Genomic DNA, 21,768 nt, shown 5'->3' on the forward strand with positions numbered 1-21,768 from the left:
TGAATCTATATACGCAAGGTATATATATATATGTATATATATTACAGGTAAGATATATACACACATATATATATATATTAATATATACACACACATATATATATATACATGTATGAATCTATACAAACACATATATGTATAGATTACAGAAGGAAGAGCAGAGTGAATAGGACCTCTTGAGGAGCTGATGACCTTCTAGTCCAGCTCTCAACCCCTCAAGATCTAGCTCTGATGCTGTCAGGTCAAACCCAGGGGCCAAACACAGGGGCCAAAGCCAGGGGCCAACAGGGCCTAAACCCAGGGGCCAAACCCAGGGGCCAACAGGGCCTAAACCCAGGGGCCAACAGGGCCTAAACCCAGGGGCCAAACCCAGGGGCCAATAGGGCCTAAACACAGGGGCCAACAGGGCCTAAACCCAGGGGCCAACAGGGCCTAAACCCAGGGGCCAACAGGGCCTAAACCCAGGGGCCAACAGGGCCTAAACCCAGGGGCCAATAAACCCAGGGGCCAACAAGTCCTAAACCCAGGGGCCAAACCCAGGGGCCAAACACAGGGGCCAAACACAGGGGCCAACAGGGCCTAAACACAGGGGCCAACAGGGCCTAAACACAGGGGCCAACAGGGCCTAAACCCAGGGGCCAATAAACCCAGGGGCCAACAGGGCCTAAACACAGGGGCCAACAGGGCCTAAACCCAGGGGCCAACAGGGCCTAAACCCAGGGGCCAAACCCAGGGGCCAACAGGGCCTAAACCCAGGGGCCAACAGGGCCTAAACACAGGGGCCAACAGGGCCTAAACCCAGGGGCCAACAGGGCCTAAACCCAGGGGCCAACAGGGCCCAAACCCAGGGGCCAACAGGGCCCAAACCCAGGGGCCAACAGGGCCTAAACCCAGGGGCCAACAGGGCCTAAACCCAGGGGCCAACAGGGCCTAAACACAGGGGCCAAACCCAGGGGCCAACAGGGCCTAAACCCAGGGGCCAACAGGGACTAAACCCAGGGGCCAACAGGGCCTAAACCCAGGGGCCAATAAACCCAGGGGCCAACAGGGCCTAAACCCAGGGGCCAACAGGGCCTAAACCCAGGGGCCAAACCCAGGGGCCAAACACAGGGGCCAAACACAGGGGCCAACAGGGCCTAAACACAGGGGCCAACAGGGCCTAAACACAGGGGCCAAACCCAGGGGCCAACAGGGCCTAAACACAGGGGCCAAACCCAGGGGCCAATAAACCCAGGGGCCAACGGGGCCTAAACGCAGGGGCCAACAGGGCCTAAACACAGAGGATGGATTTACCCAAGCTATAGACAAACTGTCAAAGGACCATGAGTGCAAGCTGTCAACCATTATATGTCTCTGTGTGTCTGTGTGTGTGTGTGCGTGTGTGTGTGTGTGTGTGTGTGTGAGTGTGCGTGTTCTTGTGCGTGCATGTCCGTGTGTGTGTGTGCGTTTGTGTCCAACCCAGCAAGGCTGCAAAGACCAGACAAACTGACAAACTCGTTTTGTTTTTCAGTCTAATTTGCTTTACTTTCACCTTCTGGCGGGAAGACCACAGATTTGATCCTCAAACAAAACAATACCAACATTATTCTGCCCAGAGAGATATAACACAGGTTCTAATGTCCTTTATGGTGTGGGGGTTATGATGTAACACAGGTTCTAATGTCCGTTGAGGTGTTGGGGTTAGGGTATAACACAGGGCCGATCTAATAAAGGTTAAAGGTGTTGGGTTAGGGTATAACACAGGGCCGATCTAATAAAGGTTAAAGGTGTAGGGTTAGGGTATAACACAGGGCCGATCTAATAAAGGTTAAAGGTGTAGGGTTAGGGTATAACACAGGGCCGATCTAATAAAGGTTAAAGGTGTTGGGTTAGGGTATAACACAGGGCCGATCTAATAAAGGTTAAAGGTGTAGGGTTAGGGTATAACACAGGGCCGATCTAATAAAGGTTAAAGGGGTAGGGTTAGGGTATAACACAGGGCCGATCTAATAAAGGTTAAAGGTGTTGGGTACGGTCACAGAGCCGTCTCTTCCTGCCTCCCCTCCAGGGCCTCCACGGTGGCTTTCAGGCCGGCTATCTGACTCAGATGGCTCTGGGACATGGCTGCCACCTTCTGCTCCAGCCTCCATACCTGCTCCTGGTACCTCCTCCGGCTGCTCCTGTGAGCGCTCGCTGCTTTCCTAAAATACAATTGATTTACTCATCAGATATGTGACCTTGTCAGGAAACACAATGAGGAGAAAAGCCTGAGCTATAACTTACAGTTAAGCCTGAGCTGTGGGGCTATAGTTATAGACTATAACTATAGCCCCACAGCTCAGGCTTAACTATAATTTCTTAACTATAATTTATAGTTAAGCCTTAGCCGTACGGCTATAGTTATAGTTAAGCCTTAGCCATACGGCTATAGTTATAGTTAAGCCTTAGCCATACGGCTATAGTTATAGTTAAGCCTTAGCCATACGGCTATAGTTATAGTTAAGCCTTAGCCATACGGCTATAGTTATAGTTAAGCCTTAGCCATACGGCTATAGTTATAGTTAAGCCTTAGTTATAGGGCTATAGTTATAGTTAAGCCTTAGTTATAGGGCTACAGTTATAGTTAAGCCTTAGCCATACGGCTATAGTTATAGTTAAGCCTTAGTTATAGGGCTATAGTTATAGTTAAGCCTTAGCTATAGGGCTAGGGTTATAGTTAAGCCTTAGTTATAGGGCTATAGTTATAGTTAAGCCTTAGCTATGGGGCTATAGTTACAGTTAAGCCTTAGTTATAGGGCTACAGTTATAGTTAAGCCTTAGCCATATGGCTATAGTTATAGTTAAGCCTTAGTTATAGGGCTATAGTTATAGTTAAGCCTTAGTTATAGGGCTACAGTTATAGTTAGGCCTTAGCCATATGGCTATAGTTATAGTTAAGCCTTAGTTATAGGGCTATAGTTATAGTTAAGCCTTAGCTATAGGGCTAGGGTTATAGTTAAGCCTTAGTTATAGGGCTATAGTTATAGTTAAGCCTTAGTTATAGGGCTACAGTTATAGTTAAGCCTTAGCCATACGGCTATAGTTATAGTTAAACCTTAGCTATACGGCTATAGTTATAGTTAAGCCTTAGCCATACGGCTATAGTTATAGTTAAGCCTTAGTTATAGGGCTATAGTTATAGTTAAGCCTTAGCTAGGGGGATGCCATGAAGCAGAAAAGGGGATCAAGATATTCTAGGATTTGTAAACGACTAGGACGTGTACCGGCTTGTGGGGTCATCGCTGTCCCGTCTGCGGGGGGCGCTGTCCCGGAGAGCTGTGGCCAAGGACTCCCGAACGAGGGACAGTCTCTTCTTCAAACCTTGATCTCTGGATGGGAAGACAAGCTGACAGTTTACACACTGTAAACTGTCCCCTTACCAATACTAAGGAGTTTAAAAGAAAATACGGCACTAGTACACAGATGTGTGTGGCATAGCAACCATAAGTAGGCTAATGCTAGGCTAATGCTAGGCTAATGCTAGGCTAATGTTCTGTCTGCTTCGGTCCTGTACGCCACTTTTTATCAGTTGACTGTTGACTCCACCCTGATCTCACAAAGATGAGTGTTGCTCTAAGTCATTCAAGTTAAGTGGGAGGAGGAAGTCTCAGAAAGAAAGAAATTAAACATTCCCCTCACACATATCTTTGAGTTTAGACACCTGTGCAAATTTGTGTGCAGATGTGAAACGTAGCCTTATAGTTTGTTGTTGTTTCCATTCTGTTCATAGACTTATAACAAGAGAGGACATTTATAAAGAGCACCACAGGCTGAGAACAACTCTGGTTTTTGTAATCATCTTCATCAATCTAAAAGGGTTTCTGTTTCAGGGACATCAGGATTACAAAACTCATAAGCAATAACCTGATGTTAAAATGAAGATGAGAAAACACTTTGTCACCCTGGGGAGGAGGCTTGAGTAACATTATCTCAGGTGTAACTCGATTAATAATCAATCCAACATAAAATCTTTGGATCATGTCAAAGCTTCAACTCATTGTTGCACCTTTGAAATATAACGTGGAGCTCTTCCAGATTGTCTTTCTTCTGAGAACGAGAGGTGTTCCCATTGTCTTCTGCTTCAGGAAGTGACTGAAACAAAAACAGGATTAGTTACCACCTGAGTCTTTCATATTACTTTAACCCCTTTAGAGTAGGAACAGTTGCATCCCAGTTCTTCCTGATCATAGTCCCCTTGCTTGATCCTTAGAATATAAAAACGATGCCGACGTTGATACTTTAGCTCGTGTCCTTCAAGGGGGAACATGTGCCGGCGGTAGCTGCGCGGCGGTAGCTGCGCGGCGGTAGCTGCGCGGCGGTAGCTGCGCGGCGGTAGCTGCGCGGCGGTAGCTGCGCGGCGGTAGCTGCGGCGCCTCCAGCTCATGGAGGTAACCCTCGGCTGAGTACTGCAGCAGGGCAGCGCTGCCAAAGGACCTTGTGGAACAAAAATATCTCCCGTTGGCCTGGAGGGAGGCTGCTTTGGTGGATGTTTGATTTCCCGCGAGGGGTCGATTTAAATCGGGGGTGTCTTGGCACCAGGCCCACCCCTTAGCCCCCCCCCTCAGCCCTCCCGGGGTGATCTCCACAGCTGTACCGTTTTAGATTCTGTAAATGTGTGGAGGTCACCGAAGGTCCCACAATGTCATGGCGCTCGGAACGCTTCTCTCCCCAACCTGTGGTTCAGCGCGATGCAGCGGCCCAACTAACCCTAACCCTAACCCTAAACCTAACCCCCTAACCCTAACCCTAAACCTAACCCCCTAACCCTAAACCTAACCCCCTAACTTTAACCCTAAACCTAACCCCCTAACCCTAAACCTAACCCCCTAACCTTAACCCTAAACCTAACCCCCTAACCCTAAACCTAACCCCCTAACCTTAACCCTAAACCTAACCCCCTAACCTCAACCCTAAACCTAACCCCCTAACCCTAAACCTAACCCCCTAACCTTAACCCTAAACCTAACCCCCTAACCCTAAACCTAACCCCCTAACCCTAAACCTAACCCCCTAACCCTAAACCTAACCCCCTAACCCTAAACCTAACCCCCTTACCCTAAACCTAACCCCCTAACCCTAAACCTAACCCCCTAACCCTAAACCTAACCCCCTAACCCTAAACCTAACCTGGGGTTCAGCGCGGTGCAGCAGCCCCACTCCGGGGCTCTGGGGGTGCGGTGCCAGAGGGGGGCCGGGGGGAGAATCCTGGGCCTTCAGGGCCTGCAGAGCCCAGTCCAGGCACCTCAGCTCCTCCTCTGCCAGGTGGGTCTCAGCCGACCGCTCGGCCATCTCCTCCTGACCGGGTGAACATAGATCAATAGAAACTTAGCTCCATTTAATGGAACTTCATTGGAAATAACGGTGATGGTTCATGTATGTCTTTTATCTGCACTCTTCTCTTCATTGAACAGTTGATGTGCAACAGGACCTGCTAGATTTTGAAGGACTTTTATTCCTCTTGCACAAGAGATTATAACGACTTTACCCCGACGGTGAAAGGTTCCTCGAACGGCAGACTCTTCTCTGTACCCCTCGCCCGCTCATCCTCCTGCAGCTCCAGCCCATATGTAGCGGGGCCCGGGTCTGGGGCCAGCCCGGGGGCGGGGACCAGGGGCCTTTCTCCTCCAGTCCTCAGGGGCCGCGCGGCGGTCAGACCCTGGATGTGCAGCCGGAGAGCGGCCTCCCGCCCGACGGAAGCGGCCCTGAGGAGCCATGCAGAGAACGGCCCCCATCAGTGTTAACCCAAACCCTGACCCTAACCCCCATCAGTGTTAACCCAAACCCTGACCCTAACCCCCATCAGTGTTAACCCAAACCCTGACCCTAACCCTGACCCTAACCCTAACCCTAACCCTAACCCCCATCAGTGTTAACCCAAACCTTGACCCTAACCCCCATCAGTGTTAACCCAAACCCTGACCCTAACCCCCATCAGTGTTAACCCAAACCCTGACCCTAACCCTGACCCTAACCCTAACCCTAACCCTAACCCCCATCAGTGTTAACCCAAACCTTGACCCTAACCCCCATCAGTGTTAACCCAAACCCTGACCCTAACCCCCATCAGTGTTAACCCAAACCCTGACCCTAACCCTGACCCTAACCCTAACCCCCATCAGTGTTAACCCAAACCCTGACCCTAACCCCCATCAGTGTTAACCCAAACCCTGACCGTAACCCCCATCAGTGTTAACCCTAATCCTGACCCTAACCCTGACCCCAAACCTAACCCCCATCAGTGTTAACCCAAATCCTGACCCTAACCCCCATCAGTGTTAACCCTAACCCTGACCCTAACCCTGACCCTAACCCTAACCCTAACCCCCATCAGTGTTAACCCAAACCCTGACCCTAACCCCCATCAGTGTTAACCCAAATCCTGACCCTAACCCCCATCAGTGTTAACCCTAACCCTGACCCTAACCCTAACCCTAACCCCCATCAGTGTAAACCCAAACCCTGACCCTAACCCCCATCAGTGTTAACTCTGACCCTGACCCTAACCCTAACCCCCATCAGTGTTAACTCTGACCCTGACCCTAACCCTGACCCTAACCCTAACCCCCATCAGTGTTAACCCTAACCCTGACCCTAACCCCCATCAGTGTTAACTCTGACCCTGACCCTAACCCTGACCCTAACCTTAACCCCCCTGTGCTTCAATAGTGTGAGATGAAGGGTTCAAGGATAAGACTATGGGTGCACGTTTCATGAAAGGTTTAAATTCTCTGCTGATGACTCATCTGGCATGACGTAGCATCTATCAACATCCAATTTCATTCAATGAACATGAGCATAACCACCAGTCGTGCATCCCTTTGTTTTGGATTATAAAGGTTACCTCTCAGTACCTCTGCTCAGCTAGAGTCCAACCGTCGCCCCCCACAGCGCCCCCTGCTGTGGAGAAGGAAGTGGACAGCTGATGGGCCTCGGGGAACCTGAAGCGGTGTGGCGGACTACTAGACTGCTGCAGGTCCCCAGCGGGGCCTGAAGGGTGGAAGATGATCATTCTTGAGTTTGAATATAGATTGAGGCTGTGATTTCTTTTTTTATGAGTGTGAATGTGTACTATGGAATGCGGTCAGCGTTTGCGTTAGGGGTTTTAAACAGGTTGTTGATAAGCATTCACTCGCCTGATGATGGGAACTGGCAGACCTCAACGCCTTGTTGTTTGTTCAACTCATACAGGGACAGTAGTTCGCTATAAGCTTCTTCACATTCCTGGCTGTCGATACAAAACCACAATCAGATCATCCAAGCATCATCTTTACACAAACGGGAGTGGATACACAATGCAACCTCGACCTTGTACACAATACCACGTGTTTATTTGTATAGAATTAATGGATCAACATACATGTGTGTGAGTGCATGTGTGTGAGTGCATGTGTTTGAGTGCATGTGTGTGAGTGCATGTGTGTGTGTGTGTACCAGTATGCCAGGGCCATCTGCAGGGTGGGCCGGTCCCCCTGCGGCGGCTCGGCCGTCCGCCGCTCCAGAGCGGAGCTCAGGCGCCGGTTCCTCGCCCGCAGCCGCTTGACGTACCTGGAGGATTCATTATGTATTCATATACCATGCCCCCCCCATGAAGAGGGACCTCCTACCCAGAGACACTGGTAAACCAGCCCCCCCCATGAAGAGGGACCTCCTACCCAGAGACACTGGTAAACCAGCCCCCCCCATGAAGAGGGACCTCCTACCCAGAGACACTGGTAAACCAGCCCCCCCCATGAAGAGGGACCTCCTACCCAGGAGACACTGGTAACCCAGCCCCCCCCATGAAGAGGGACCTCCTACCCAGGAGACACTGGTAAACCAGCCCCCACCACACTGCGGTGAGCGTCCTACAGAGACACTGGTAAACCAGCCCCCACCACACTGAGGTGAGCGTCCTACAGAGACACTGGTAAACCAGCCCCCACCACACTGAGGTGAGCGTCCTACAGAGACACTGGTAAACCAGCCCCCACCACACTGAGGTGAGCGTCCTATAGAGACACTGGTAAACCAGCCCCCACCACACTGAGGTGAGCGTCCTACAGAGACACTGGTAAACCAGCCCCCACCACACTGCGGTGAGCGTCCTACAGAGACACTGGTAAACCAGCCCCCACCACACTGAGGTGAGCGTCCTACAGAGACACTGGTAAACCAGCCCCCACCACACTGAGGTGAGCGTCCTACAGAGACACTGGTAAACCAGCCCCCACCACACTGAGGTGAGCGTCCTACAGAGACACTGGTAAACCAGCCCCCACCACACTGAGGTGAGCGTCCTACAGAGACACTGGTAAACCAGCCCCCACCACACTGCGGTGAGCGTCCTACAGAGACACTGGTAAACCAGCCCCCACCACACTGAGGTGAGCGTCCTACAGAGACACTGGTAAACCAGCCACCCCCTAACCCTTACACTGAGTTGAGCCGGTCCTGACCCCCAGCCTACCTCTGCAACCGTTCTGTCTCGCTCTCGTGGCTGCTGGCTGAGTTGGGGGCCGGTGACGCGCTGCAGACCCCCGGGGTCCTGGCAGGCCGGGGGGAGCCGGGGGGGGAGGTGTCCCTGAGCGTGGAGAGAGGAGCTGTGAAGGCTCGCAGCGGCCTCCTGAGGAGCAGGGGGGAGCCGGGGCAGGGAGGCGGCGAGGTCAGCCTGGGGCTCCGAGGCCCACACGGGGAGGCCCCGGGAGGGCTGTAGAGAGGGGAGGGACTCCTGGAGCTCCAGGCCTTCTGCAGACCCTCCAGCTGTGGGGAGAACAGCACACAGGTCCCACCCGGGGACTTTATCATTTCTCTCTTTTAGCCAATACTGATTCCAACTTGAATTGTCCTCAGCCTCATTTGTCGAAAAAAGTGCCAAAAGGTCATAAGTGTAAGGTATCTAGAGAGCCGTTGGAAACAATACATGGACTGTTTTTTAAATCAATAAAAGGTGACTTGGAGGATACCTTCCTCCGCAGGCTGCCCATCTCTCCCATCAGAGGGATGGGGCTGGGGGGGGGTGGGGGGGGCGCCTGCGTCTCCGCCCCCAAGCTGCTGTGGATACGGCATTGTGGACGTTCTATATTTGGCATTGCTGGAGGAAACGAAATCCCCAACTCTCTTTGTATCTCCTCCAGAATCTGAAAAGGGTTTGTACAGATCGTCATGTAAGCAGCGCAGAACATTGGATATACTGCAGGAGACATTCGATAAATGAGTCTTACATTTCCTATTGTAAATCACATTTTTTTCTTGCGGAGTATATGTTTATGCAGTTACTCCAATCTTAGTTTAATTTTAGTTGTGGTGTGCAGTGATCGTGTTTTTATTCATTTATTATTTAAAAGATATCTGTTAAATTTGATTGTTTATGTTGTGATTGTCTACTTTCAGACCTGTGTCGCTGACGCTGTGATTGTTTCAGCTGCTACGAGGTGTTCTGTCTGTCTGACCAGATCCGTAGCAGTGGTGAGAATGGCCCATTTGCGCCTGGTATTGACGGACCTCTCCACAGCCGTAAGAGCCTTCTGTAGTTTGGGCCATAACTCACGTCTGCCCTCTGGTGGAAGAAAAGTTAGACGGCAGTCACTTTGTTTATGGGGAATAATCCAATAGTATTTTCTGGCAATGGACCTAGTCCTAGTTGTTCTTGTTTAGATGCATCATTTATTTGGGATTTTTACATAGATATGGAAATTACTTTGGTAGTAAAGAACATACAAAAAATATGAAACATCAAAAAACTAAGGTGAAAGGTTGTGTGTGCCCACCCGGGTTAGGGGGGCCTCGGTCAGAGCCTGGGGCTGGGGGCCTCTCTTGGCCTCCAGTGAGAAGCCTGTGGTGCCACAAGCCTTGAAGCACGGGTTGGGATACTCTGGAGGGTTTAAAGTCCTCTGGTTCGCTGCGCAGAAACATGTTATCAAGGCTTGTTCGTATTAGGTGGACACACACAGCCCTGAGCAGAACCCTCTACCCCCTCGCTGATTACTTCAGAAAATAAGAATGTTTCTTATTAAAGAGTATCAAGTGTCTGGCATAGTTGCGCTGTGAGTACAAAATTGGCAAAAATATTAAAGTTGAAAGACAAAACGACTATATGGAGACGTAGGAACTCCCCCACCTGGGCGCCTTCAGTCTCCCAATCTTCACGTTGAGCTCGGCGATGGAGCTGAGCAAGGAGCCCATGTCCTCTTGGCACTGAACCAGCTCAGCTGGGGAGGGCTCTGCGGGCTCGGCTCCCCGAGGGGCCCCCGTCTGGGGGCCCTGCTCTGCCCGGGTCATGGCCCCAAGGGCCCGCTGCGCACAAGAGCCGGTGTCCTCACAGTGAACCAGCTGGCCGTTCTGCAGCTGGAACAAACATGGAGGAATCTTTTTATTGATATGATATGTTGTGATTCGAGCAATTTCCCTTTAAAGCAGATGAGGTTTTCAGCTTTTTCGAGCAGCAGAACTACAGTTTTGAAGTTGTAGTCATAGGGAAAGAAAATCTGTTATTGTCATCATGACACAGTTGTTATTGTTGAGAACTTCAGCAGCTATTGTTTTGAAGAGCGGAAAAGCAGGAAACAGAAACATCCTGTGAGCTGACTTCCTGTTGGGGAAATCATGCTCAGCCCATCCTTATTTACACAGGAGAACGAGAAGCAGCATGATTGGTTTTTAGAACTATTTAGTATAAATATTTTACTATTGGCTGATGCAAAAGAGTTTTATGACTGATATGTTTTACATCAGAACAGCGGTCAGTTGTGTTGTGTTGAGTATTAAATGTGGAACCCAGAATATTTAACTTTGTTACTCATGCGGATGTTCTAATCATGCTATGTTAATACTATTATATGAATCAACAAAAATATAATACTACAAATAACTAGGTTATTTGTAGTATTATAAAAAGTTGCAAATAACTCTGTTAACTGTGGTTTACAAACTGATTCAGTTGCAAGTTCAGGGCCTTTTTTCTGAGTTCAACAATTAAAAGAGAGAGAAATTTAAGTCCTGTTCAGTGGCCAGGCCCTGTGTGTGTGTGTGTGTGTGTGTGTGTGTGTGTGTGTGTGTGTGTGTGCGTGTGCGTGTGCGTGTGCGTGTGCGTGTGCGTGTGTGTGTGTGTGTGTGTGTGTGTGTGTGTGTGTGTTTGTGTGTGTGTGTGTGTGTGCGTGCCTCCACTTAAGCCCTTGATGATGATGACTTACCTTCATGGTTCACCTCTTCATCCTCAACGTAGATCCAACCTTCGGGACAAAGTTACTTATCCTCCCACCGCATACTGCCACAAAGTCATCGTTATCCGTGGTGAAACCTACCCTCTCAAGTCATCCCCCCCCCCTCTCTCTCTCTCTCTCTCTCTCTCTCTCTCTCTCTCTCTCTCTCTCTCTCTCTCTCTCTCTCTCTCTTTCGCTCTCTCTCTCTCTCTCTCTCTGATCAGTGAAAGTGCTGTGAGTTTGCCCACAGCTCTCCAGGATGTCTCTGTAACAAGAGGGCTGTTGGCAAAGCTAACAAAGCCTGAGGAAAAAAACTCTAATCACCACCACCTCCCACCACCCTCCACCTCCCACCACCCTCCACCCTCCACCTCCAACCTCCCACCACCACCTCCCACCACCCTCCACCACCACCTCCCACCACCACCTCCACGTATTTCTTTTTTGTTCTGGGGGGTTGGTCATCACTATATCGTTTTTCGATATTTAATGGGCCCTAACCTAACTCTAACCAGCACAGATGGCCCTACCTAATGTAGCTCATGGCTAAAAACATAAGTACCTCTTTATATTGATTTAGCATAATGCCAGAAAATGTATTCTTATATTTTTTTTTATATAATCACGTTTTTATATATTTCTGTGAGTAAGATGGTTGATTGGTAAACCATCAAATATGTAATTACGACAACAAAAGTTGAAAAACAGTTAATATGACTATTCCATTATATATTTTTAATTATTGTAAATACCTTTACATTCTGGGTACTACATTACCCATGATGCCAGTTGGTTCCTTCCCGGACGTTTCCAAAGAGGAAGTAGTCCATTCAACAACAAACACACTTCTAATCATCGCTTTCTAGAACTGCGCACCGGTTTATTGTTAATAAGTCAGTCAACAGTAATGTAAGTTCCTTCTTTATTCTAAGCCTAGTAACGTCAGTCTCGGGGTTTCTCTGAAGGTTGTGCTGCTCTGTGACTTTATTATAACAACATCTTTACAAAGCCTTCATGTCTCGGCCTCCATATTATAATATTATCCATATCCATATTCTTCGATACTGTAGATTATTTTTCCCGACAGTTGATCAGAAGACATCTAATTTGTTCTGGGCGTGGCATAACCTATGCTACAATGCTATCTAGATCTTTATGACATAGATTCGATTAATGTCTTGATGATTAAAGCTGGCATCATTAGTCTGGTAGAAACGTTTTGTGCATTCATTCTTTATGCGTACTTCTCCACCATTTGTCAATGGAGACGTCTCAGTCGTGGTTGGTGATGATAATAGCTAGTTAGCAGACCCCTAGTTATATATGTCGATATATCTTCATGGTTTTAGTTTCCATGGAGACTCCAGAGCCAGGACCAGCTGACGGAGAAGAACGTCTGGTGGAGCTGCGCCCTCGGACGCGCTCCAACCCCGAGGGGGCGGAGGACCGTCGGGGCAGCACCGGCAGCCTGGGGGGCACCGTGAACCCCATCAGCCCTCAACCCGCAGTGGGCAGCCGGGTGGAGGGGGAGGGAGAGGCCTCCACCAGTGACAGCCCGCCCACCACCACCACCACCTCCGGCACCACGGCGGCCTCAGGTCCTGTCGGGACCCCAGGGGCAGCAGCACTAGCCTCTGCCAATGCCAGCGGGTCGTTTCCCACGTCGGTCGCTGTGAAAGAACGTCCTAAACCATCGCAGCCACCGCCCCCGCTGGCGGCTGCTGTTCCTCCCATTCCTCCCATTCCTCCCATTCCTCCCATTCCTCCCATTGCCGAATACCAGCTCCGTGCCCCCCGAGCCAACTGTCCAGAGAAAGTGGTATGTCCATCCCTGCACCTTTCTGATGGATCCCAGCTTGCAGAGTTCTGATTAAAGGGTGCACTGCTATATTGAAACCTGTTCCAATAAGGCCTGAACGCCTCGCTGACCTTCTAACCCTTCGGATAGATCATCTGTTTGGATCTCTCGGAGGAGATGTCGTTGCAGAAGCTGGAGTCGTTTAATGGGTGAGTTGTCATGTGACAACATGTTACAAATATACATTATTCAAGAAAAATGTCACCTTTTTTGGAGGGGTATTTGCACTGGAAGGAAACTGAAAAGTGTTTGTGTTTACACTTAGGTCCAAAACCAACGCCCTGAACATATCCCAGAAGATGATTGAGATGTTCGTCAGAACAAAGCATAAGATTGACAAGAGGCACGAGTTTGCTCTGGTTGTAGTGAACGACGACGCTCTTTGGGTAAGCTCCTCATGGCTCCATCTCAATACAGCCGATCACCTTAGACCATCGAAAGATAAGGGACAGCAAAATGTACTCATTGGCACTACTGTGAACCAACACCATTTACCACCGACAGCACCAGCTCAATTCGCCTCGACTCGTCCCCCCTTTTCTTGCATTTCGATCGCCTAAACGAGGTACCTGATACTTTTTTCCGTCGAGGATTCAAGAGAGCTGATCTGATACTTTTATGTGAGGTAAACAGGCTGCTGGCCACCGATTGGCCAGAGTGACGCCACTGGACGAGTCATGATGAGCGCGACCTCCGAACCTGCCACCCCACACCTGGCGTTCAGTCAACAATAGTGATTGATTATTGAACCTGGCAGGGTCAGCCTGCAAGAACACGCTGTGGACCGTGACGGAGGTCGGTTTGTGTGTCACGTGGTCGCGTATGTCTCGCAGTTTCTCGCATGTGTGCTAGAATAACGACACTCCCGCGTTGAAGAGGTACTTTCTAGATGGAAACACAACGTGCCTGGAACCAAACCAAGTCGTGCCACTCAGTCACGTCGAGTTGAGCCGATAACGTCTGTGGAAAAGGGTCAGAATCCGACCTGTGTGCTACCAGGGTTTGTTTTAGTGTTTTTCTTCTGTAACAGAGAAGAGTTACAACAGCATGGACACCTGGGGCAGGCTTATTCAGCAACCCTGTGTGGACGGTCTTCTCACGATGTAGCATTAGTACTTTTTGACTGTAATGTCTCTATGGTTAGGGTTACCCTAGCCCTAACCCTAACCCTATGTTTGTGTTTTAGCTGTCGGGGTTCACCTCTGACCCCAGAGAGCTGTGCAGCTGTCTGTATGACCTGGACACCAATGTGTGTGAATCTTTCAGTATCCTTTCAGCCTACTTGCATACATGATAGTTCACTTACATTTTATAATCTAACAGATTAACCCACTACATGCTAGACACAACATGCTCTACAGCAAACACACTGTAGAGACCCTCTCTGATATTGATTGGTGTTCCTGGGCCCGGCAGCCTGACTGACGGCAGGGCCTTCATGGTCCAATATAGGCCAGAACAGTAGTAGTGGAGGTGGGCAAGGCTCAGCAGCATCTGGTACAGTAAACATGGATAAGACACAAAAGCTAGTAGTCTACCTCGGGGGTGGATATTCTTGTAATAATATTGCACTGGTATATGGATTCAACATTCAGTGGATTATTCATCCAGTACTGCTCCAGCCATAAAGTAGGAGCAGATAGGAACGTACTGTACGTTATTTCCCTGACACGTTCCTTTTAAAGACCTGGAAGATCTTCTCAACGTAATGTGAGTATTATGCAACCTCTTCCATATCCCTGTCATAATCTCACCACATGTAAAGTGTTTCATATTAATGAATCCATTGAATGGATTTAAATGATAATCCGGTTTCTTTGCAGCCGTCAGAAGATTGAGCTGCCGATAATGGACAACGTCCAGACCATCCCTCCGCCCTTCGTGGTGCGGGCGCTGCTGCTGTACAGCCGCCAAGTGGGCCAGATGCTCTTCAGCCCGTCGGAGGCTGTCAGCGTGAGCCCCCTGCTGCCCTGCTTCCCCCGTTGTACTCATGGTTGCTGTGTGACACCAGAGCTACTAGATAGAGAGAGTTGGACTCTCCTCTGAGTGGACAGGCATGGGGGTGAACTGATTGGGGTCACAAGATGAGAACCTCTTGTCTATTACTGCTGTAGCACTATGCTGTGCATGGGCTATCACTTCTACTTCTAAATAACACAATCTAGGGGCTGTCTGCTAGCATTCATATCTCTGGCTCTATCGCTATGTGCTAGGGGTTATTGTGAGTGTTGTACCATACTGTCTGCTACCATACATATCTCTGGAACTTTCCTTGTGTTGAGTAAAGACCCTTGCTCCCCGATGTGTCCCTTGTAGAAGATGCTGCAGTCGCCGTACTTCTTCCTGGATGTGGTGTACCTGCACAACGGGGCGGAGGACTCTGACAGCAGCTGGAGGGTGAGAGCCGACTGAAGGCTGTGATCCAGTTCTGCTGCTCACTAACATCTGACCTTCAAGGCCCTCAAATGTATACTCTTACTTTGATGCAGTGTCAAATGATTCAGTTCTACCTTTGGATATTGAAACTAATGTGTACGATTATCGTGAGACAACCTATTCATAATCCGCTGTGCAGGTCAGGTACGCGGGTACAGAATCACTGGTATAAGCATCACATGAATCAAATGGATTCTATTGAATCACCAAGACAACACAAAACAACCTCAGTACAAAGTACTGAACAAAACACAAAGGTCCTACAAAACAAACAAAGCTTACAATTTGTATTTATTTAAACCTGCTCTCTTTATAAACAACTTAAAGGCACATTGCGTAGGCTCCCACTGCGTGGTCTGAGTGATTTCAATCCATGTTTTGTCTTGCATGCTCCCGGCCTTCAGGACAACTACCGCACCTTCTGCGACCTGGACGCCCGCGGCCTGTGCTACCGCTTCGAGGTGTCCCTGAGTGGCCCGGCCATCGAGCTCCACAACTGCATGGCCAAGCTGCTGTCGCACCCGCTGCAGCGGCCGTACCAGAACCACGCCTCCTACAGCCTGCTGGAGGGGGACGCGCCCCCGCAGGCCGAGCCCGCCGTGTAGCCCCCTGTCCCCAGCGGGGGGGTCCCCAGCTCTCCGGGGGTCCCCAGACCGACCCGGGGCTCTTTATCTTCTCCGTGGGCGGCAGCGGACAGGACGACAGTTTGTGGTGGTTTGTTGTAGTCGGTTGTTATGGTGACACTCAACAAACCGCCCGGATCAATGAACTCGCTGGAAATTAAAAACTGCCTTTGTCGACTTTGTCGAAGGATCACAGATGGGGACATAAGGCAGTCGAAGAAGCACACAAGAAAAATATGAAACGGTTACGTTTCCATGGTGACTGTTGCTATTGGTTTTCCTTCTCCCCAACTAAATCTGGGGGCCTTTATAAACTCTTATGAACTTAAAAGAAAACAATCCATGTAGACAACGCAGATTTTCCATCACTGGATCTTGGGAGAGACGGGAAAGTGTATTGTGTTCTACTGTTGTGGTGATGGTGTTTGATCATTAGCATGCATAGCGTCCTCTTTTAATTCAAGTAATATCTGCATTTGTTAATCAAGTTTGGTGTTGTCAGATTGGTCGCTCATCCGTAAGGGCCAATCATGGCTTTTGGTTAGCCTACAGTAGGTTAACCTTAGTCAACCTAACAACTGATCTTAAAAATCGAAATCCAACCACTGGAAACCTGTTCTGTGTATATATTTTAAAAACCTTCCTGATATTAAAGAATCTGTCTTTAATGTCATTGTTTCCAAGCTTCATTAAAGATTGCGATGTGACCAGTAGATGGCAGTACAGATCCTTTGCAGATCGTCTCAAGTTGTGAACGCCTCAACTCTACTCTGGCAGAAGCTGTGAGCGCTTCAGAGGCTTGTAGCGTGAAAGACTGATAAGACCTGTCGGGGGTTAGTCATCAAATCCAAGTCCCTATAGTGTCAGTCAGAGCATAACCCAGCCCTCGGTTATGAAACATTTCAGCCTGACAACCAGTATCTCGCATAATTATGGCGTAAAAGTGTTTTTGTGCTAAAGGACATATAGGCTAGTGGAAAAAACATACTGGAATGTCAAAAATCATAAAAGGATGATTAATTCATCAAAGATTACGGAAAGATGCTCTGCAAAATACTGGCTTCTTCCACAACATGCTACAGGCCAGTGGCGGCTGGCGATCAAACATGTTGGTGGGGCACAGTAATAGACAGGGGGTCTGAGGTTCTCCCCCCTCCCCCCCCCCCATAATCTTTTTTGAATTTAATAGATTTGATTTCCTGTATTCTGGTGTATTTTGGGGATGGCCACTACCTATTTACCTGCTTTTCATTCAGATTCATAGCCTACAACCTGACTTGCAGGGCCTGGACAAGCTTACACTGCATATACAGACCTATTTCATGGCCATTCCACCAGCCATTGCTATTTGACCCATTGTTGTTATTCTGATATTGAGACAAATCATGATCACTGTCCTATAGCGTCCATTTTTTGTGAGTCTCAATGTCTACTTCAAATGCAGTTAGAAATATGGGACAGTTGCTTCATTTTGTTTATATGCTACAGGCCGAAAGACTAAATTAATATGTAATTTACTTGCTCCTTTTAAGTATAACATTGCTTGGGGAGTCCAATTCCTCAACTGAAAAGGGTGGAAAAGTGCTTACAACTCTCTGCTAGTTAGCGATCTATCTCCCCTCTACATGTAGTTGCGGTGCGCGAATGCTGCTGAGGGAGGTAGCCTATTTGATCGATTCGCTGAATTGTCCAGTCATATGGTGAGAAGTTATAACAAAAAAGAAAAGCGATACCATTGGCCTGGCCCGGGGGCGCACACTGGTGCGACCCGAGGGCAAACGCTGGTGCGGCAATGAAAAGCTGTCTCTGCTTGATAGACAGCAAAAAGTTAGTGAGCTTACATTGACTTCAACGTGGCCGGCGCTCCTGACTTGGAGGAGGGCTTTATTTCGAATGACCAATAACTAGCCTAGCCCAAATCCTTGACGTTCAGACGCATTTAAATGGTTGCTGGCAGTGACAAGCATGTCACACAATTAATCGAGGACAAACGCTATGTAGTTTTTTTGATTGATGTAATGATAATAGTTTATTAATAGTTGGCAGATATATTCAAGTGAATATTTCACGGAGGGGCGGCACCCTAGCGCCCCCTATTGACCCACCGCCACTGGTCGTGAGAGTTGCTGGTGTTGTATTTCCTCGGACAAACGGATGAACTAAATGTTTGCAATGAGTTTCGGCTTTGGATATGGATAAACGGGGATTGAAAGAAGACACGCTGTTGAAGGACGGAGGGGTCGAGGAGGACGAAACGGAATAATGAAGTCCTGCAGGTGGGAACACTGTTGTTTTTTATTGGTCGTCATGAAAAAAAACATAAGGGGTAACACTGTTGTTTTTTATTGTTCGTCATGAAAAAAACAAAAGGGGTAACACTGTCGATATTTATCAAATAAAACATAGGGGGTAACACTGTCGTTTTTATCAAATGAAACATGAGGGGTGACGCTGTCATTTTTTTTTGGTCGTCATGAAAAAAAACATAAGGGGTAACACTTGTTTTTTTATTGGTCGTCATGAAAAATCATAAGGGGTAACACTGTCGTTTTTTTATTGGTCGTCATGAAAAAAAACAAGGGAAATAATAGAAATACACACATACATTTTAATGTCATGTATATCCTCTTTATTGATGATTGATTATTGTGTATTGTCATCGCCTCAGTGGTGCAGTGGAGTGCACTCTGCCTAACTGGAGATCGCGGCTCAATTTCTGTGGAAAACACATTATCTTTAATTTAAAACGAAATGCCATCATGTCTATTGCACATATCTATTGTCTATTGTCATATATAACCTCAGACTTATTTAAATTATAAATCTCAGTGGGAAGTGGAGAGAGCTGTGAGCTAACCCCCTGGAGACCGGGGTTCAAGTCCGGTTAATGTCCTCTGTTGGAAGACTATTATCTCTATTTCATGCAAATTATAAAGTTAAGTATAACCTTGGTGATGACTGCATCCGGTGTCTTGATGGTGCATTGATAAGTTCGGAGGTTAACACTCTATACAGCTCAGGTTCGGATCCCCGCAAAAACGTTGACAGGGGTACCACTGTCGATTCTTATTGGTCAACATGGAAAAAACATAAGGGGTAACTCTGTCGTTTTTTATCGGCCGTCATGAAATAAACATAAGGGGTAACACTGTCGATATTTATCAAATAAAACATAGGGGGTAACACTGTTGTTTTTCTTTGGTTGTCATGAAAAAAAACACAAGGGGTTACACTGTTGTTTTTTATTGGTCGTCATGAAAAAAAACATAAGGGGTAACACTGTCGTTTTTTATTGGTCGTCATGAAAGAAAACATAAGTGGTAACCCTATTGATGATTGATTATTGTGTATTGTCATCGCCTCAGTTGTGCAGTGGAGTGCACTCTGCCTAGCCCACTGGAGATCGTGGCTCAATTTCTGTGGAAAACACAATATCTTTAATTTTAAACGTAATGCTATCATGTCTATTGCACTCATATATAACCTCAGACATAATTGAAATACAAATCTCAGTGGGAAGTGAGGGGTAACTCTGTCGTTTTTTATCGGCTGTGATGAAATAAATATAAGGGGTAACACTGTCGATATTTATCAAATAAAACATAGGGGGTGACACTGTTGTTTTTCTTTGGTCGTCATGAAAAAAAACACAAGGGATAACACTGTCGCTTTTATCAAATGAAACATGAGGGGTAACACTGTTGTTTTTATCAAATGAAACATAAGGGGTAACACTGTCGTTTTTTATCGGTCGTCATGAAAAAAATATAAGGGGTAACACTGTCGATATTTATCAATTAAAACATAGGGGGTAACACTGTGTCATTTTTATCAAATGAAACATAAGGGATAACATTGTCGTCTTTCTTTGGTCGTCATGAAAAAAACCATAAGGGGGAACACTGTTGTTTTTTATTGGTCGTCATGAAAATAAACATAAGGGTTAACACTGTTGTTTTTTATTGGTCGTCATGAAAAAAAACATAAGGGGTAACACTGTTGTTTTTTATTGGTCGTCATGAAAAAAAGCATGAGGGGTAACACTGTTGTTTTTTATTGGTCGTCATGAAAAAAAACATAAGGGGTAACACTGTTGTTTTTTATTGGTCGTCATGAAAAAAAACATAAGGGAAATAATAGAAATACACACATACATTTTAATGACATGTATATTTTTATTGATGATTGATTATTGTGTATTGTCATCGCCTCAGTGGTGCACTGGAGTGCACTCTGCCTAACCCACTGGAGTCCGTAGCTCAATTTCTGTGGAAAACACAATATCTTTAATTTTAAACGTAATGCTATCATGTCTATTGCATCATTGTCATATATAACATCAGACAATATTATATTACAGATCTCAGTGGGAAGTGGAGAGAGCTGTGAGCTAACCCCCTGGAGACCGGGGTTCAAGACTGGTTGATGTCCTCTGTTGGAAGACTCTTATTTCTATTTAATGCGAATTATAAAGTCAAGTATAACCATTGTGATGACTTTATTCGGTGTCTTGATGGTGCATTGATAAGTTCGGAGGTTACCGCTCTAAACAGCTCAGGTTCGGTCCCCCGCAAAAAAATTGACGTTAAAACATAGGGGTTAACTCTCTCGTATTTTATCGGCCGTCATGAAATAAACATAAGGTGTAACACTGTCGATATTTATCAAATAAAACATAGGGGTTAACACTGTTGTTTTTCTTTGGTCGTCATGAAAAAAAACACAACTGTCGTTTTTATCAAATGAAACATGAGGGGTAACACTGTCGTTTTTATCAAATGAAACATAAGGGGTAACACTGTCGATATTTATCCATTAAAACATAGGGGGTAACACTGTCGTTTTTATCAAATGAAACATGAGGGGTGTCACTGTCGTTTTTCTTTGGTCGTCATGAAAAAAACATAAGGGATAACATTGTCGTTTTTATCAAATGAAACATGAGGGGTAACACTGTCGTTTTTATCAAATGAAACATAAGGGGTAACACTGTCGATATTTATCCATTAAAACATAGGGGGTAACACTGTCGTTTTTATCAAATGAAACATGAGGGGTGTCACTGTCGTTTTTCTTTGGTCGTCATGAAAAAAAACATAAGGGGTAACACTGTTGGTTTTTTATTGGTCGTCATGAAAAAAAACATAAGGGGTAACACTCGTTTTTATCAAATTAAACATTAGGGGTAACACTGTCGATATTTATTCATTAAAGCATAGGGGTTAACACTGTCGTTTTTATCAAATGAAACATGAGGGGTGTCACTGCGTTTTTCTTTGGTCGTCATGAAAAGAACCAAAAGGGGTAACACTGTTGGTTTTTTATTGGTCGTCATGAAAAAAAACATAAGGGGTAACACTGTTGGTTTTTTATTGGTCGTCATGAAAAAAAACATAAGGGTTAACATTGTTGTTTTTTATTGGTCGTCATGAAAAAAAACATAAGGGGTAACACTATTGTTTTTTTATTGGTCGTCATGAAAAAAAACATAAGGGGTAACACTTGTTTTTATCAAATGAAACATTAGGGGTAACACTGTCGATATTTATTCATTAAAGCATATGGGGTAACACTGTCGTTTTTATCAAATGAAACATGAGGGGTGACACTGTCGTTTTTATCAAATGAAACATTAGGGGTAACACTGTCGATATTT

At 46.9% G+C, this 21,768-nt stretch overlaps 3 protein-coding genes across 5 annotated transcripts in view; 1 reads left to right on the top strand and 2 right to left on the bottom strand.

The window, feature by feature from the left end:
- The window catches only part of myo1f (myosin IF), a 308,989-nt gene that overhangs the window by 150,096 nt on the left and 137,125 nt on the right, over nt 1-21,768 (bottom strand).
- ushbp1 (Usher syndrome 1C binding protein 1) lies at nt 1,498-11,505 on the bottom strand. Of its 3 annotated transcripts, XM_030373361.1 has the most exons (14): nt 11,187-11,503; nt 10,115-10,341; nt 9,765-9,895; nt 9,390-9,553; nt 8,961-9,134; nt 8,465-8,757; nt 7,450-7,563; nt 7,152-7,243; nt 6,870-7,005; nt 5,504-5,720; nt 5,146-5,313; nt 4,025-4,110; nt 3,243-3,347; nt 1,498-2,180 (listed from the first exon to the last, which is right to left on the bottom strand). In XM_030373361.1, exons 1-14 carry the CDS (start codon nt 11,190-11,192, stop codon nt 2,015-2,017), a joined length of 2,079 nt encoding a protein of 692 aa, XP_030229221.1. In that variant the 5' UTR covers nt 11,193-11,503; the 3' UTR covers nt 1,498-2,014. The 3 variants fall into 3 exon arrangements, with proteins under 3 accessions (XP_030229221.1, XP_030229222.1, XP_030229223.1); XM_030373362.1 differs by lacking the exon at nt 4,025-4,110 and having other exon boundaries at nt 11,187-11,505; XM_030373363.1 differs by lacking the exons at nt 1,498-2,180; nt 3,243-3,347; nt 4,025-4,110 and adding an exon at nt 4,384-4,452 and having other exon boundaries at nt 11,187-11,353.
- Nucleotides 11,988-16,825, top strand: babam1 (BRISC and BRCA1 A complex member 1). The gene is made up of 9 exons (XM_030373377.1): nt 11,988-12,104; nt 12,545-13,014; nt 13,144-13,202; nt 13,319-13,439; nt 14,240-14,318; nt 14,739-14,763; nt 14,877-15,006; nt 15,370-15,450; nt 15,894-16,825. Exons 2-9 carry the CDS (start codon nt 12,550-12,552, stop codon nt 16,092-16,094), a joined length of 1,161 nt encoding a protein of 386 aa, XP_030229237.1. The 5' UTR covers nt 11,988-12,104; nt 12,545-12,549; the 3' UTR covers nt 16,095-16,825.

This window comes from Gadus morhua, chromosome 12, assembly GCF_902167405.1.
Source record: "Gadus morhua chromosome 12, gadMor3.0, whole genome shotgun sequence".
Lineage (NCBI taxonomy): Eukaryota > Metazoa > Chordata > Actinopteri > Gadiformes > Gadidae > Gadus > Gadus morhua.

What these genes read in the sequence shown, in the direction of transcription:
- ushbp1 (XM_030373361.1), bottom strand. An exon ending in GAGACAGAACGGTTGCAGAG is followed by an intron (nt 7,564 to 8,464) that starts GTAGGCTGGGGG and finishes TGAATCCTCCAG; the next exon opens with GTACGTCAAGCGGCTGCGGG. An exon ending in AGCGATGACCCCACAAGCCG is followed by an intron (nt 2,181 to 3,242) that starts GTACACGTCCTA and finishes ATTGTATTTTAG; the next exon opens with GAAAGCAGCGAGCGCTCACA.
- babam1 (XM_030373377.1), top strand. Translation starts at nt 12,550, where the DNA reads ATGGAGACTCCAGAGCCAGGACCAGCTGACGGAGAAGAACGTCTGGTG. An exon ending in GAAGATCTTCTCAACGTAAT is followed by an intron (nt 14,764 to 14,876) that starts GTGAGTATTATG and finishes GTTTCTTTGCAG; the next exon opens with CCGTCAGAAGATTGAGCTGC. An exon ending in GCCCGTCGGAGGCTGTCAGC is followed by an intron (nt 15,007 to 15,369) that starts GTGAGCCCCCTG and finishes TGTCCCTTGTAG; the next exon opens with AAGATGCTGCAGTCGCCGTA.